The sequence below is a fragment of the Erythrolamprus reginae genome, chromosome 2, assembly GCF_031021105.1.
Source record: "Erythrolamprus reginae isolate rEryReg1 chromosome 2, rEryReg1.hap1, whole genome shotgun sequence".
Taxonomy (NCBI): Eukaryota; Metazoa; Chordata; class Lepidosauria; order Squamata; family Dipsadidae; genus Erythrolamprus; species Erythrolamprus reginae.
The window spans coordinates 108,295,491-108,313,452 of NC_091951.1; the positions used below are offsets into that span (position 1 = coordinate 108,295,491).

The 17,962-nt window shown below is 41.2% G+C and overlaps 1 protein-coding gene across 2 annotated transcripts in view; it reads right to left on the bottom strand.

Moving 5' to 3' along the window:
* Positions 1-11,491: 11,491 nt before the first annotated feature.
* Positions 11,492-17,962, bottom strand: part of NDST1 (N-deacetylase and N-sulfotransferase 1) — a 40,907-nt gene continuing 34,436 nt past the window's right edge. For both annotated transcript variants that reach the window (XM_070739060.1, XM_070739061.1), the window contains 3 exons: positions 17,789-17,898; positions 15,333-15,435; positions 11,492-12,717 (listed from right to left, as the gene is read on the bottom strand). In XM_070739060.1, the coding sequence (XP_070595161.1) occupies positions 12,598-12,717; positions 15,333-15,435; positions 17,789-17,898 (333 nt within the window). In that variant the 3' untranslated portion in view covers positions 11,492-12,597. The remainder of the gene's footprint in view (positions 12,718-15,332; positions 15,436-17,788; positions 17,899-17,962) is intronic.

Below are 17,962 nucleotides of genomic sequence, written 5' to 3' on the forward strand. Positions count from 1 at the left end.
TGCCTGCTGGCTGGACCAGGACGGAGGCTCAAGCCCCACGTCCATGCCCAGCGCAACGCCAGAAATGTACGGCGTCTAGCCACCGCCGTCTGTGCCTCCGTTCTGTAGCTCCGCTTCACAGCTGATCACCCTGCCGTCGCCCCACGGCTACTGGGAGAAAGAGAGGGAGAGAGGGGGGAGAGAAAGAGAAAGCAAGAGATGGAGAGAGAGAAAGAGAGAGGAAGAGGGGGGAGAGAAAGAGAGAGAAAGATATAGCAAGAGAGGGAGAGAGAGAAAGAGAGGGAGAGAGGGGGGAGAGAAAGAGAGAGAAAGAGATAGCAAGAGAGGGAGAGAGAGAAAGAGAGAGGAAGAGAGGGGGATAGAAAGAGAGAGAAAGAGATAGCAAGAGAGGGAGAGAGAGAAGGAGAGAGGGAGAGAGGGGGAGAGAAAGATATAGCAAGAGAGGGAGAGAGAGATAGAGGGAGAGAGGGGGGGAGAGAGAAAGAGATAGCAAGAGAGGGAGAGAAAGAGAGAGGGAGAGAGGGGGAGAGAAAGAAGGAGAGGGGGGTAGAGAAAGAGAGAAAGCAAAAGAGAGAGAGAGAAAGAGAGATAGCAAGAGAGAGGGAGAGAGAGGGGGAGAGAAAGAGAGAAAGCAAAAGAGAGAGAGAGAAAGAGAGATAGCAAGAGAGAGAAAGAGAGAGGGAGAGAGAGGGGGAAGAGAGAAAGAGAGAAAGACAGCAAGAGAGAGAAAGCAAGAGAGAGAGAGAAAGAGGGGGGAAGGAGGGTGAGGGAAAGACAGAGAGAGGGAAGGAGGGAGAGAGAAGGAGGGCAAAAAGAGAGGAAGGAAGGGAGAAACAAAGAGAGATGGAGAGAGAGGGGAAAGAAAGAGGAGGGAAGGGAGAGAGAGAGAGAAAGAGGGAGAGAGAGAAATAGAGCGAAAGGGAGGAAGAGAGATATTTTTTGTCCAAACTTTTTTTTACACATACCCCCCCCCCCCCTCAATGTTCCCCAGGATTTTGTAAATGTGAATAATGTGCCGCGGCTCAAAAAAGGTTGGGAAACACTGCTATAGAGCACTGAACACCAAGAAACTAGACACAAGAACTTTTTTTCCTGAACGCCATCACTCTGCTAAACAAATAATTCCCTCACCACTGTAAAACTATTTACTAAGTCTGCATTTTTATTACTATTGGCCTTCTCATCATTCCTATCACCCATCTCCTGCCACTTATGATTGTAGGACTGTAACTTCTTGGTCGTATCCTTACAGTTTATATCAATATTGTTTCCTGATTGCTTATTTGTACCCGATGACAATCATTGTTGTACCTGATGATTCTTGACAAATGCATCTTTTTCTTCTATGTACACTGAGAGCATATGCACCAAAGACAAATTCTTTGTGTGTCCAATCACACTTGGCCAATAAAGAATTATATTCTGTTCTTTTTGTTCTGATCTTCTCTACTCTACTCTACTCTACTCTACTCTACTCTACTTCTTGGAGCAGTGTGACTTGATAGAGCCTTAGGGCCCTGCCTTTTCTACCTCGTTACTTAAGAAAGTATTTATTTATTTATTAGATTTGTATGCCGCCCTTCTCCGTAGACTCGGGGCAGCTCACAGCAATAATAAACAATATATAACAAATCTAATAATTTAAAAGAAACACTAAAAACCCCATTATTAAAGCAGACATACACACAAACATACCATACATAAACTGTATAGGCCCAAGGGAGATGTTTCAATTCCCCCATGCCTGACGGCAAAGGTGGGTTTTAAAGAGTTTATGAAAGGCGAGGAGAGTGGGGGCAGTTCTAATCTCTGGGGTGAGCTGGTTCCAGAGGGTCGGGGCCACCACAGAGAAGGCTCTTCCCCTGGGTCTTGCCAAACGGCATTGTTTAGTTGACGGGACCCGGAGAAGGCCAACTCTGTGGGACCTAATCGGTCGCTGGGATTCGTGCAGCAGAAGGCGGTCCCAGAGATATTCTGGCCCAATGCCATGAAGGGCTTTATAGGTCATAATCAACACTTTGAATTGTGACCGGAAACTGATCGACAACCAATGCAGACTGCAGAGTGTTGGTGTAACATGGGCATACCTAGGGAAGCCCATGATTGCTCTCGCAGCTGCATTCTGCACGATCTGAAGTTTCCAAGTAATCATTTTTTAAGTTGCGATTATTGTCTCCAAAGTAAGAATGTTCTTCCTTTCTTCTCTGAGCAAGAATAGCTTAACATCCCTCTTCAAATGCAGGGAAATCTGTTAGGTCTGGAGAATTGTGCTAATCCTTTGACTAAGTCAGGAATTAGCAGTGAAGCAGTGGTATAAGGAACCACTCGTTATGGGTCCCGTCAGCCCAATTATTTCGGCTTGCAGGCTCCAGAAGGAAGGCCTTCTCCGCTGTTGCTCCTGCCCTCTACGACATCTTTCCTCCCACCAATGTGAGGTTGGCTCCAACTCTCTTTTTTCGTAAGGGCCTAAAGATGTAGTTTTGCCAGTCGGCTCAGGGTCCCAATGGAGGAACAGAGCAATGGAGGTAGCTGATTAACAACAGATTCCAACTCTCGCACACCCTCTGCATCTGTCCTTGGTTTTAATGTCTAGTTTTAACTTTTAATGTTTTAGCTTATATGAAACTGTAAGCTGCCCAAAGTTATAGTACGATGGGAGGCCAATAAATTGTATAAATAATATAAAATAGAAATACCATGGCTTCATGGCATAATCATTTTATCACTTTATAAAAAGCAGTAATTCATATGGTCTTTATTAGCTGCTAACGATAATATATATTATGTCTTATTTACATTTGATTTCTAATTTCCATTTGACCTCACGAGGCTGAGCAGGGACAGCCAAACGGGGGATGTGGCTCAGAGCTATAAAATGTCCAGGTCTGCAATGGTGATATGTTCTTTTGTGAAGAAAATTTATGATACAGAATTGTTATTAAGCCAGCCTCAAGCTGATTTGACAATATATTCCCCGTTGCAATGGAATAAAATATTTTGTTCTCTCTGCAGAAACCAAGTCACAGAAAGTGCATCCTTGCCAATGATTCTGTGTGGAATTCAAGACCTTTAAAAGACGCTCTAAATCAGAGCTTATGTAGTGTCCGCACTATAAGTGTCACACTGTAATAAAACATTTTCTATTACCTCATGGTTAAATTTAGATGGAAAATAAGCTTCTGGCTAATATGATTCCTTTCACGTAGTTGCCTGTATTTTGTATGTAACTGTGAGAATACTCTTTTAATTCATTTTACTTCCTCTGAATACAAAATGTTAGGTTTAATAATATTAATAATAACAATAAGAATAACAACTATGAGTTGGAAAAGACCTTGGAAGTCTTCTAGTCCAACCCCCTGCTTAGGCAGGAAACCCTACACCACTTCAGAGAGATGGTTACCCAACATCTTCTTAAAAACGTCCAGTGTTGGAGCGTTCACAACTTCTGGGGGCAAGTTGTTCCACTGATTAATTGTTCAAACTGTCAGGAATTTCTCCTTATTTCTAAGTTGCTTCTCTCCTTGTTTAGTTTCCACCCATTGCTTCTTGTTCTACCTTCAGGTGCTTTGGTTGACTCCCTCTTCTTTGCAGCAACTCCTGAGATATTGGAGCACTTATTATTATTATTTATTAGATTTGTATGCCGCCCCTCTCCGGAGGCTCAGAGTGGCTCACAACAACAAAACAGTACAAATCCAATGGTTAAAACAATTTAAAACCCTTAATTAAAAAAACAATCATACATCTCATACAAACCATTCGTAAAGCGAAAACGGCCCAGGGGAATCAATTTCCCTATGCCTGGTGACAGAGGTGGGTTTTAAGGAGTTTGCAAAAGGCAAGGAGGGTGGGGGCAATCCTAATCTCAGGGGGGGGAGTTGATTCCAGAGGGTTGGGGCCACCACAGAGAAGGCTCTTCCCCTGAGTCCCGCCAGACAACATTGTTTTGTCGACGGGACCCAGAAAAGGCCAACTCTGTGGGACTTAACCGGTCGCTGGAATTTGTGCGGCAGAAGGTGCTCTTGTGTGATAGCACTGCTATCATGTCTGCCCCTAGTCCTTATAAATTGGGGACATATTTATCTGAATGCCTCTGAAAGTGAGGTTTCACATGCTGGAAAAAGGCCTCTGAAACAGAGGTTTCACAGACTGAAAAAGCAAGGCACATAGCTCACAACCAATGAACTTGTTGCTAAAGTTCACCTCTGGGAACAGCTGACTAAGGTTATTCAGGGAGGCCATGCACCCCCCAATCAGCTTTTTTCTTATTTTCCTCCCTAAAAACTAAGCGCATCTTATAGTCCAAGAAATACGGTAGCTGTTGGTATCATCATGCACAGATCCATCTAATTCTTCTCATGGCCTTCAACTATCCAGTTACCATAACCAGCATCAGTGTTAGCTGTACCATGCACATATAAACTTTGTTACTCTTCCTGATCAAATGATTTGGGCCATTCAATGTTCTGTTTCCAGTGTTTATATCAAGGCTTTATATCTACTCCCTTTAAGTGATGAACCACTGCTACCACGTGCAGAATGCGTCCGCGAGTTATCGTGGGGCTTCCCAGATTCACCCACGTAACTACAACACTCCGTGGCCTGCACTGGCTGCCGATCAGTTTCCGGTCACAATTCAAAGTGTTGGTAATGACCTTTAAAGCCCTACATGGCATTGGACCAGAATACCTCCGGAACCGCCTTCTACCGCACGAATCCCAGTGGCCGATAAGGTCCCACAGAGTTGGCGTTCTCCGGGTCCCGTCGACTAAACAATGTCGTTTGGCGGGCCCCAGGGGAAGAGCCTTCTCTCTGGCAGCCCCGGCCCTCTGGAATTAACTCCCCCCGAAGATTAGAACTGCCCCCGCTCTCCTTGTCTTTCGCAAATTACTCAAGACTCACCTATATCGCCAGGCATGGGATTTTTTATATTTTATGTTTGGTATGTGTGTGTTGTATGGTTTAAAACAATGGGGTTTAATATGTTTTTTCTTTTTAATATTAGATGTGTTCCATTGTAATATTGTTTTTTATTATTGTTGTGAACCGCCCTGAGTCTTCAGAGTGAGGCAGAATACAAATCTAATATATTATTATTATTATTATTATTATTATTATTATTATTATTATTATTATTATTACCTGCTTAGAATTTGGATCTTTGAATATGAGGGGCCTTTATGATATTGTCCTCAGTGGAGAGCAGCCTCAGCTTGAATACTGATGAAATGCAATAGGGAGAGATAGAAAGAGTGCAACAATGCTGTTTCTGTGGCTGCAATAATTATTGCGCTGAAAGCATTGCAACCACGCAGGGAATCATTTCACTCAGAACAATTTACACCAGTGTTTCCAGATCTGGACTTCAACTCCAGCAAACTCCATTTGCTGGCTGGGAAATTCTGGGAGTTGAAGTCCAAATATCGTCAAGTTGCCAAGGTTGGGAAACACTGATTTACACACTCCAAACAAAAGCTAAAGCCAAGCAGCTTTATTTCAATCAGTTTTTTATATCTCAAAAAAACCGAGGAGAAATGCAACTACTGTATTGTAGAAACTTCATTTTTATCTGCCAATTGCCAAGTTGTTTCTAGGCAGGTGCTGCCACCTTCTGGGAAAACACCTTATCATCAGAATCCTGATAACATTGATGTTGGTGGCCATCACATTTCTCTTTCCTTCCAGTTTATATCTGACATTTGATCATTGAAAGATGATTTCCCCCAAAAGTTTTTTAAGAGGGTTATCTTAAATTCATGGCTATTTTGTGTAAACAGTGTTTACAAAATGCCTGTTTATGGTCTGTCACAAATATATTTAGAATCACATATCCCAAACCACTGGTCAGACCAAATCCAAATAAAAGCCAAATGCGGTACAGACCCCAAAGATGGAAAATGGTCAGTTACATAATTATTTCATTGATTGGTGATCGTTGGGTGTGATATTCCTCCTGAGACAAGTTTCTTTACGGAGGTTTCCTGATGCCTTTAGGGAGATTTCAATTGCTTGGCAACAATACGTGAAGCTGGCCCTTCAAAATGGCCACTGCTGAAAAGGCGGGCAAGTACTTCGTAAAACCGCTGACCAGTGTTCCTTCTAATTTTTTTTTGGGGGGGGGGGCGGAAAAGTATAGTGTCTGAGCGGCAGTCCCTTCGGGACTGGGCGGCACAGAAATAATAAATAACTAACTAAATAACTAACTAAATAAACAAACAAACAAATAAATAAATAAAAAACCCACCCTGTTTTGCCTCAGAGAATTTCAAAATAAAATACTGTACTGTGTGTCTATAACAGTGAGCTCGTAATAGGGCAACTCTATCAATATCAAAATGCCACTTAAATAGTTGAGCTAGTTTCAAACTAGATTTTGATTTTCTTTCTCTCTTCCTTACTCCCATTCTTTTTCTTTTTCTTTCTCTTTTCCTTCCTCTCTTTTTTCTATCTGTTTCTCTCTCTTCCTCTCTTCCTCTCTCTCTCCTTCCCTCTCACTCTTTCCCTCTCGGCTTCTGGGCAGGTTTGGAAAACTCTGAGTTGATGATGATTTTTAAGTGAGCAATTGCTCACTGCTCAGCTTAGAGGGAACTATGCCGCTGACACCTTGAGTGTTATAACAAGGCCAATGGCAATAGTGGCTGTCTTTTCAGCAAGAAGCAGCCTACAGAGAGGGAAGACCACTCTATATGGGCAGACAGCAAGGTGTACCACACTGAAGATTAGCCCCGAGCCAGCTAAGAGAGGGAAGGAACGCACCCCAGGCAGAGGGAGGAGATTGGGGACTGCTCAAGCGCAAGGCTTCTGTATCTGACAGTGAATTCAAGTTTCTCTCCCTATGAAGCGGTATGTAGTGTGCAGCTACACTGGCCATTGGTCACTTGAAGCACAAGGTTCACTTGACTAGCTGTCAGATGGATTTATGGAGCTGCGGTTGAATCCAGGCTCTGTGGCCAGATCACTTTGCCTCCAAACAGCCGGTAATTGCAGAAGGTCAATCAAGGGTATTACAGGCAAGGACCCTCAGTTGGAGTCTTAGCTAGTAGCAGCCTGTTGCTGCTCTCAACCCAGCGATTGCAGAATGGAGTGGCAATCAGCTGGGAAAAACACTCACAATTTTTCAATGATTCTCAATGACAGTTGAAGTTAATCTGAAGAATGGGTGCTGATACACGCGTCCTTTCCTGCCTGAGGACTGAGTCAAAGAGGGGAAATTGACGATGAATGTATCAGTTTCTCAGACTCAGTCCTCATTGGCTGAAGGGACGAATGAAATAATCGTGTAACTGACCCTTCTCTATAGTGGGTGGAGCTAACCTCCCACTATGGAAAATGGTCAGTTACATAATTATTTCATTGATTGGGCATTATATTCCCTTTGAGCGAGTTTTTTAATGTAGATTTCCATGCCATTCCTTGGCAACAACGCATGAAAGTTTGTCCCTTATTTTATTCTGGTAGAATTCTTCAGTTTCCCCATTCAGTCTGCAGCACAATGAATTCCCTCCGAGTACTAGTCAGGCTTTTTGCAAATAGGCCAAGCCAGCTTTGACCCCAGTTCTAAGTACTGCCACCTGGCAAAGGTTTCTAGTGGCTTTAGGGTTAAATACGCCACGAAATCTTCAATTCCAAGGAAGCAAATATGATCTAAAAAAACCTCAAGTGTTCTTACATATTTGGCAGCCAAACCCAGTTCAGTGAACAGGATTATTCCTTTGTTTATTTGGTTTGCATTGTTATAAAACTCATACATATTTAAGATGAACTGCGGGCAGGGTAAAATGTTAGGATACCATCTTTTGGCCCTTAAATAGAGTAAAGATGAATTCAATATATGTGTGTGGATGGGGGCTCTCCGACCAGTCCCAAACATGAGCGTGTAAACCAGGGGTTCCCAAACTTGCACAAGTCTTAAAGTTGCCAAGTTTGAAGACCTTTGAGATAAACCATCAAACTGTTGCTTGTGGTCAGAGAAGGCTTTTAGACAATAGATGACAGAACTCTCATTGTGTAACTAAGCCATCTTTTGGGGAAAGAGGTTGCTGAGGGTCACATTTGATGACCTTGAGACAGGGTGCTGGAAGGAAAATTAAATTGGTATAAAAATCTAAATTGTAAAAGTATAACTGAGTAACAATTTCTGAAACAGCTTTGGAATTGTCCCAAGATTCTGTCAAGGGACGTCATCAAGTTTGGGAGCTTCAGCTTGCTAGTTCTATTTCAGTCTATTCAGTTCTATTTCTAGTCCTGATGCACCTTTAAAAAAAAAAAAGTTCAATTTCACTAACAATATTTAATTGTCAGAGAAAATATACAGCTATACAAAAGATAGACCACAAAATTAACTAAAAACAGACAACCCCATTTTATTAGCAGTTAGTTCACCAAGACATTACATTAGTGACACAGTTTTCTGAACCCAAAATGAGTTCAAGTACAGATTAAAAATATGGGAGAAAGACTTTTAAAAATATTCCCTCCCCTTTCCTCCCTCCCACCATGACAAAATAACCCCTACCCTTCCCAATGGGAAAACATACAGAATCTCATGCAAACATGACAAAAGGAATTCCCAGAGTTCTTCCTTTTAACGAACAAAAAAAATTCAAATAAAAAACAAGTGTCCTTCAAATCCAGATTTTAGTTAAGTCCTCTGTACCCAGAGAGAGTGGCATTTTCCATTTTTGCTGACCAACATACTATGTGAAAAGGCAAGTGTTTCCTCCTCTCTCTAGTGCACATTAAATCACACCAGCATTTGGGAGGGATTAATACTTCCGTTACGCACATCCTAACTTTTAATTCTTGTTTCTGCATGTCTCACTTTTGGCAGCATTCTACACCATCTAGAGAAGCCAAGCTTTAAACATTGTACATCATTTAGTTATTTAAGACAGGGATAATCATAATATTCACAATGAGAATGACCTTTTAGGTAGCAGCTACCATTGCTTCTGTGGACTGCCTTAAAACAACTTCCTGAGGGCCAGCATACAGATAAGCAAGACTGTATTTTCACATTATCAAATGCTTAACTGGGTAGTTTGATGCAAGTATCCTGGTGCACAAAGGATGCTCAGAGAAACTGCACTCAACAACAAGAGTGCAGGGGGGGAGGGGGTTTCTCTTGTTCTTAAGCCATTCACAAAGGGCAAAAGAAAATATATTATTTTGCAGATTATAATTTCAGAGTTTTGTTTTTGATTTCTGCATTGAAGTTTACTCAGAAATCTGTAGGGTACTGTAAGGCCTTCTTTTGTGTTTCAAGCCAAAATTTCTCAAAGCAAGCTTACCATTTCTGATGAATGACCCACATCCCAAATGGACCAATACAGTCTTTCTATTACCATACTTCACGGTCACTTTTTTCTATTTTGCAATGGCTTGGAAGGGACAGCCTGTCTCTGACTTTGTGTCTTATTTCCTAAAGCTGCAGAAGTCAAATGCTAAGATCTTGTCATTCCACGTGTGTCACTGCCTCTTTTTTGCCAATATCTATCTATATTTTAAAATGTGACGGGATTTAAGATGTGTGGAATTCTTCCCCATCTATATTTTTCAAATGTGACGGGATTTAAGATGTGTGGACTTCAACTCCCAGAATTCCCTCAGCCAACCAAGACCTCTGGATGATTTGCAACAGAAGGGCAAACTAAATTTACCAAAAGATGCAACTCTGCCTCCTGCCTACCCCCAGCCATATTCATTCTACCTTAAAAGAGAAATGTCCAACTACTTAGGAATACTGGGAAGCTTGGAACTCTTCAACTTTTCAGCAACTCTGTGCATACAGAAGGCTGCATGTAAAATACTGTATTAAGAGAGTTCACAAGACAATGTCAGCTTCCCACATTTGGTCTTATGCAGGCTGCTGTCTCAAATGTACATTTATTACCGGCATAGCTGCCTAAACAAAAGGGGACAACAAACATAATGCAAGTGAAAAGGAGTAATCAACTCAGAGAAGAACAATGGTAAGAACCATAAAGAGGGACTGAAAGAATCCATAATATTAAGATTCAGGGGGATTTGGTCTCAGTCTTCCTATATCTGAAAACACATCACGCAGAGATGTTATCTACAATGCAAGACTGCAGAATGCAAAAGAATGGATTAAGATACAGAAAGGCATATTGTGATTATTAAAGGGGGGGACCTCCTCCTAATTTTCAGGGGAATCTGAATTTCAGTGGAATAAATTATTTTACAGGTTATCTTCAAGTAGAGGTGAGGTGAGACAGACAGCTACTGGGCATGTTTCAGTTTAGATTGCTGGCACTAGATGGTTATACGCTCTGTAGTCTAATGCTCTCTGCAGCTTTTACTCTTATTTTACTCAATTTTTTTAGTCTACGAGTTTATGGAATTTCATGATCCACTAGATGGTGCTCACACACAGGATCAAAGGAAACAAACATGTAGGAACTGTGATGGACTTTAGAGAACTAAAATTGAAGTAATAAACAGTAATTAGAGAATTGCCGACATTGGTGTGAGAATGACATTCGTCCTCTAAGGAGTTACTCTGACCCAAAAGAGACTATAAAAATTTGGTAGCAATTATGGGCAGCCAAGGTCTAAGTTAAGAAGAAACATTTTTTTTGCATCTGCCTTTTGTCCAAAGGTTCATTCATGGAACTGGTGCTAGTATGATTACATCTTCAATGACAACCAGAACAAGATGACTAGTCTAGCAAGTCACTTCCAATAGTTTAGAAACCTTTAAGCAAAACAGGAATATATTCTGGAGGTGGGGGTGGGTGGGAGGGAGGAACATCTACGTCCAAATTGAAAAAACTTGGAAATCATTTTGATACCCCATTGTTGAATTTATAGTAAATGTTTCTCCATTGCCAATACTAACAAGTTTTTAAATATATATACAGTATATGTATATATTATAGCAACTCTCCAACTTTGGATCAAACAATAGTCAGAGCAGTCCATACTCTAATGCCATTAATTCTGCCACTGAGGAATTAAAAAGGCTTTGCAAAAGTCTTTGACTCTTGTCATGACCTCTGTTTTCCCATCCCCCTCTGGGCTGCAAGTTTAAAATGCCTTTCCTATGACACATTCAATATGTAGCAGGACAGGACAGAATAAGCCAAATGGGGGGGAAATGAGTTCTATTTACCTTGTTAGTGTAGCTCCAAACACAGACAGCAATGGGCAAGTGTGTATATGTGTGTGTGTGTGCATGCATGAATACACAATACTATTAGCAGCATATTTATAAATTCCATACATACACATATACACACAAAGGAACTTAGTAAACTAGAATAAGTGGGTTATCAGAAAGTCTCAGTCACAGCTCAATAAGACACATTGGACAGGAGGACATAATTGAAAAATGGACGGCCACAGGCTTATCCTAAAATGATTCTAACAGAAGCAGATATTATGATGACAAATCAACCAAACCCATGGACCATTTTTCTCTATCCTCTATAATGGCAAAAGGGTGGGGAAAATAAGAACCTAATACTTGGGAATACTAACTTTAATATGTATCCCCTACCCCACTCCAAAATGTTCAAAAAGAAAACTATTAAAAATACTGTTTGTTCAGTACTCATATAAGATCAATTCTCTTAAGTTGTATTTAGGATGACCATTAGAGCAGAGTTTACACATGATACTTGAATGTCATCCAACAGGCAGGATATGTGCATCAGAAATAAAAAAAAATACTGGATTCAATTATTGAACCTTAAACCACATCTCACATAATTGTATGTTGAAATCAGAGACAGGGCTTATAAGGAGGACACAAATTAAAATATCTCTTTGGAGCAAATTCTCTTGCCAACATTGTCGGGTGACTATGTTGTTCGCGCTTGGTCATTCCATCCCTTTCGCAATATATTTCTAAATAAGACAGAGGGGAAAAAATCCATCTGGGATAATCTAAATATTGCCAATGCCAAAGTCTTCCATATAAAAACAGAGTATCTGTTTTAACTAAGATCTCTGCTCCAGAACACTATCTCAGTCCTATCTCAGTCTGAGCTCAAATTGCATAATTAGGTCCATGCTTGGAGCATGGCCTCCCTCTGGCTCCAGGTTCATTTTGCAAACCCATACATTTGCAGGACTACTATTCTTGATCCCTGGTGAATTCTTGATTCTCTCATGTTACCTATCCAAAGAGAAGGAGTTATTTTGTTGTAATACTATTCCAGACATTGGAAATAATGTGTGAGGAAAACTCAGATCTTTATGAATCTTCTTCACCAAAACCTGGCATTAATAGCCAAGGAGGCACACCTCAATACTTTCAGTAAAGCTGGGGTCTTGAGCAATCCGGCAGAAACAGATGTAATAGTCCTGGCTTGGCCCTGAGGCACTGCTTGTACATCAATTCCAGTAGTTCTTCAGATGGCCACTTTCTTCCAAGCTTCCAGGTGTAAGTAACCATGTTGATGGTTTCCCACTTTTCCTCAAACACCTTGAATGGATATTGCTCAAAATGCTTCTTCTCTGTTGAACATCTCACATCTTATCACGTCCTGTTGGTTTGGAGTAGAGGTTTGAGATTCTCCCCGTGGATCCATTCTACTATTGCTTAATACGAGAGAGAAGAAGAAGTGGCTATCTAGTGTTCTGGAGTTCTTCCCGCAGCCAAGTTGGCAGTGTCTGGCCAATTTTATACAGTAGCTTGGATAACTCTATGTTGTGGTCCCTATAATAATCTCTCAAGAATGCTCGGGACTGCATGAGGAAAAAAGAAAAGAACAAAGAATCATAATTAAATGCTATGATTAAATATAAACTCAACTAAACTCAACTAAACAATGTCGGTTGGCAGGCCCCAGGGGAAGAGCCTTCTCAATGGTGGCCCCGACTCTCTGGAACCAGCTCCTCCCAGAGATTAGAACTGCCCCTACTCTCCTTGCCTTTCGTAAGCTCCTTAAAACCCACCTTTGTCATCAGGCATGGGGGAACTGAGACATCTCCCCCGGGCATATACAATTTATGCATGGTATGTTTGTATGTATGTTTGCTTAGTAAATGGGGTTTTTTAAATATTTTAAATTATAATTATGAGATTTGTCATGAACTGTTTTATTTTGTTGTGAGCCGCCCTGAGTCTGCGGAGAGGGGCGGCATACAAATCTAAATAATAAATAAATAAATAAATAAATAAATAAAATAAAATGGTGTTAGAGGGGCAGAGAATCCTGGAAGGCATGAATTATCAAGCTACGGGAGACATCTCCTCTAGTAACTGCCAACCAGGGCTATCCTTACAGGAGCCACGACAGAGTGCAGCAATGGTAACTTCACTGCTCTGAAAGCTGCAGAATGCAATACTGTATATTAATGCTATCAAATCTTTTTCTCTGAAATCGGTGGTTGTACTATAATTAACAAAAATGTTGGTGGCTCTGAAATGGAAGTTACTCTCCAATCTGAATAGAATAGAATAGAATTTTTTATTGGCCAAATGTGATTGGACACACTAGGAATTTGTCTTTGGTGCGTATGCTCTCAGTGTACATAAAAGAAAAAGATACATTTGTCAAGAATCCTGAGGTACAACAGATTGTCATAGCGGTCAAATAAGCAACGAGGAAACAATCAATTTTAATAAAAATCTTAAGAATACAAGCAACAAGTTACAGTTATACAGTCATAAGTGGGAGGAAATGGGTGATAGGAATGATGAGAAAAAACTAGTAGAAATAGCAGTGCAGACTTAGTAAATAGTTTGAGAGTGTTGACGGAATTATTTGTTCAGGAAAAATACTGTTCTTGTGTCTAGTTGTCTTAGTGTGCAGTGCTCTGTAGCGACATTTTGAGGGTAGGAGTTGAAACAGTTTATGTCCAGGATGTGAGGGGTCAGTAGATATTTGCAAGACTGAGGAAATGGTATATGGCAAGTATGGGTGTCTGCACATCCTACTAGTTTATATAGGTGGTGCTTGTTCTCCCGACCCTCTGCCTTAAATGTTGCCACCTGATTGGCGGCCGCCACAACCCTATGGAAAAGCCACCCCACCTGAAATCTGATAGATCCCTATTCTATTAAGACTTAGAGTGGGATATGTCTCTTCCTTCAAGCATAGGATGGGGGTTGGATTGCAAGGAAAATTGGTTTGCTGCCTGGGAGAAGAGTAGTTTATTTTTAACCATGTTTTATCCATGGTTGTAAACTGTCTAGAGCAGTGATGGTGAACCCTTTTCTCCTTGGGGGCTGAAAGAGCATGGGAATATGCTATCACACCTGCCCAAGTGCCCACACCCATAATTTAATGCCTAGGGAGGATGAAAACAGTTTTCCCCTGCCCCCCAGAGGCCCTCTGGTGGTCAAAAACGGCCTGTTTCCCAACTTCTGGTGGGCTCAGTAGGCTCGTGTTTCTCTCTCCCCAGGCTCCAAAGGCTTTCCTGGAGCCACAGGAGGGTAAAAATGCCCTCTCCCATCCTCCCGGAGGCTCTCTGGAAGCAAAAAATGCCCTCCCAAAGCCTTTGTGTGAGCCCAAAATCAGCTGGTCGGCACACACATGCACGTTGGAGCTGAGCTAGGGCAACGGCTCGCGTGCCAACAGATATGGCTCTCTGTGCCACCTGTGGCACCTGTGCCATAGGTTTGCCATCACTGGTCTAGAGTCATCATATGAGATAGCAGCCATCTAAGTCCGGTAAGTAAATTAGTAAGTAAAGCTTCAGGTAGAATCAGGGCAGGCAACCAATCAAAACAGATAGTTTTCAACTTGTATTTAACTCATAAATTATGGAGGATTCTTTGTCTTTCAACAGAAAATAGCTATAATCCTAAAATTGCAAAATGTAAGATGATTCTAAAGCATTTTTGTACATGGGTGGAATCAGATTTTGGTAGGTAATAGAATACAAGATCAAAGGCAACATGCTGTTGATTTAACCACCCATACTCTTCCTCCCCATATAACTACAAGGCTTCAAATTTACTATGAGCATCATAGAAACAGCATCATCTATCCTGAGATCTTACCCTTCAGCAGCATAAGGATATAAGAACCATCCTGGCAAATATGTACAGTCCAACTGCCCAACTGGCAAAGATCTATGAGAAATGCCTAAGTAAGCCCACATCTTATCTTGCAGCAGTTTGTGAACAATAATTGTGGGGACAAATCTAAGTGCATGTGTTTCATAAATTCATAGCCTTCCTGCAGTGGCATGGAATCTCACCATGGAGAGGAAGCAGCTTTCACTGAATATGGAGCAAAGGGCAGTGGGGTTTCTGTCCTTATAAAATCAGATCAACCAGCTACCCAGTGCACAATTATGCCAGTATCCTTTAGGAACAACAGTTGAAAAATGACCTCATTTTAAATACTTACATCTAAATCCATCTCTGGGTATTTTCTTCCTTTGCTTTTACCCAAGCACTTGGTCTTCCCTCCTTCTAGTAGTTGGCACCAGAATCCTTTTTTGAGATCAAACCTATCACAAATTAAAAAGAAAAATCCAAATGATCCCCATTTTTGTAACTAGGATTACTTATTTTATACATGCAGTAATTACATATAATTAAATATGGAAACTAACGTTCCTGATCAAAATGAGATCCGTTTTTTATCAAACATAGGAAATGACCATATTGCACTATTGCTCTGCTACAAAACCTAATAGCAGTGGAAGAGAAAGAATACATTTCTATTCTTTCACATTTCTCTGCTAATCTATTATTTCCAATGTTTTAAACTACGTTGTGTGGTGGTCCTGTAACTAGGTATAAATGGCTTTTTCTCCTAAATTTAGATAACACGCACACACACAGCTATTAAAAATGGTTTTTAAGTCTAGCACTAGGAATTGCACTAAGCAGAATTGTTTACAAATGCAAATTCTCTAAAGAAAAGGAATGAATACCTATTGATTATAAAATATTCCAGAGCACTGAACAAGAGAATGATCATTTCTGCGGATTTCAAAGGACACATTCCATACTAATGCATCTTAATAGTAGATGGATATCTTGTTTTATTTGTGCAAATGCTTGTAGACCTCCCTCCTGGATATATCTTCTTCACAAAAAAGTAATGAGACATGGAGACGTGAGCATGGTTATCCTCTCCTCTCCCCTCCCCTGCCTGGTACCCTTCCTTCATTCCTCCCATCCCCATCATTTGTTTCTCTGCAGGAATTCAGATTCACATGTTTTAAACTCTACCAGGAAAGAAACTCCTTGTGAAAGTGTTTGCAAGAAGGTAAACGGGGAAATTGATTCCGGAAAAACACTGCCCGGAATGAAGATAGAAAAGATTATTTTCTTATTACATACATATGGTCAACGAAGCAGTGGAAGTGATGTGCCGGTGTCTGCAGGCTGTTGGGGCCTGGATGGGTGTCAACAGACTCAAACTCAACCCGGATAAGATGGAGTGGCTGTGGGTTTTGCCTCCCAAGGACAATTCCATCTGTGCGTTCATCATCCTGGGGGGGGGAGAATTATTGCCCCCCCTCAGAGAGGGTCCGCAACTTGGGCGTCCTCCTCGATCCACAGCTCACATTAGAGAAACATCTTTCAGCTGTGGCGAGGGGGGCGTTTGCCCAGGTTCGCCTGGTGCACCAGTTGCGGCCCTATTTGGACCGGGAATCACTGCTCACAGTCACTCATGCCCTCATCACCTCGAGGTTCGACTACTGTAACGCTCTCTACATGGGGCTACCTTTGAAGAGTGTTCAGAAACTTCAGATCGTGCAGAATGCAGCTGCGAGAGCAATCATGAGCTTTCCCAAATATGCCCATGTTACTCCAATACTCCGCAGTCTGCATTGGTTGCTGATCAGTTTCTGGTCACAATTCAAAGTGTTGGTCATTACCTATAAAGCCCTTCATGGCATGGACCAGGATACCTGCGAGACCGCCTTCTGCCGCACAAATCCCAGTGGCCGATTAGGTCCCAGAGTTGGTCTTCTCCGGGTCCCGTCAACTAAACAATGTCGTCTGGCGGGACCCAGGGGAAGAGCCTTCTCTGTGGCGGCTCCGACTCTCTGGAATCAGCTCCCTCCAGAGATTAGAACTGCCGCCACCCTCCTAGCCTTTCGTAAGCTCCTTAAAACCCACCTCTGTCGTCAAGCGTGGGGGAACTGAGACATCTCCCCCTGCCTATGTAGTTTTTGTGCATGATATGACTGTATGTATGTTTTTTATATTGGGGTTCCTTGCTTTTTAGACTTTTAAATGTTATTTTAGATTCTAATTATTAGATTAGTATTGTTTTTATCACTGTTGTGAGCCGCCCCAAGTCTACGGAGAGGGGCGGCATACAAATCTAATTAATAATAATAATAATAATAATAATAATAATAATAATAATAATAATGTCTATAATATTTACTTGAAAGAAAATGCAGTGTTCCGTTATGGGCAAGCAATCATCCATGCACCACAAGATGTGTCCAATGTAATGTTTAGGATTTGTTACAGAAAACAGTATTAGTATTCTGCATTGTATTGCTATTGAAGCCAGAGTAGAACCCAGTCCTATTCTTAACCACTGCAATGATTCTTTGCGATATAACATGTGTAATAATATGTTATACGTTGTGTGTGTGTTTTATATTATAAAAATCAATAAAAATATTAATTTTAAAAAATGATTCTTTGCGATGAAGGATTTCAAAGTTTCAGAGCAGACTTGATGTCTGCAAAATGAAAGGAAGCCAATTCTATAGTCCTCCAATCAGCTCTTCAACTGACAGGGGGAAAATGCATGCAATGCAGGGGATGCAAGCAAGTAGGTTCCAATTCAGAGATTATATTCAACAAAAGCAGGTATGATGAACTCACACTAGTGTTTTATGGTAATCTATGGTGTTTGTCACTCCAAGAAATTTCTGGACTGTTTCCATTACTTTGGCTGGTTCTGTGCGTAATCGCTTGCCATCCAGAACAAGGATCTGAAAGACATTTTAAAATACATATATATATTAGGTTCCTTTCTTATATTAAACATAGAAACAT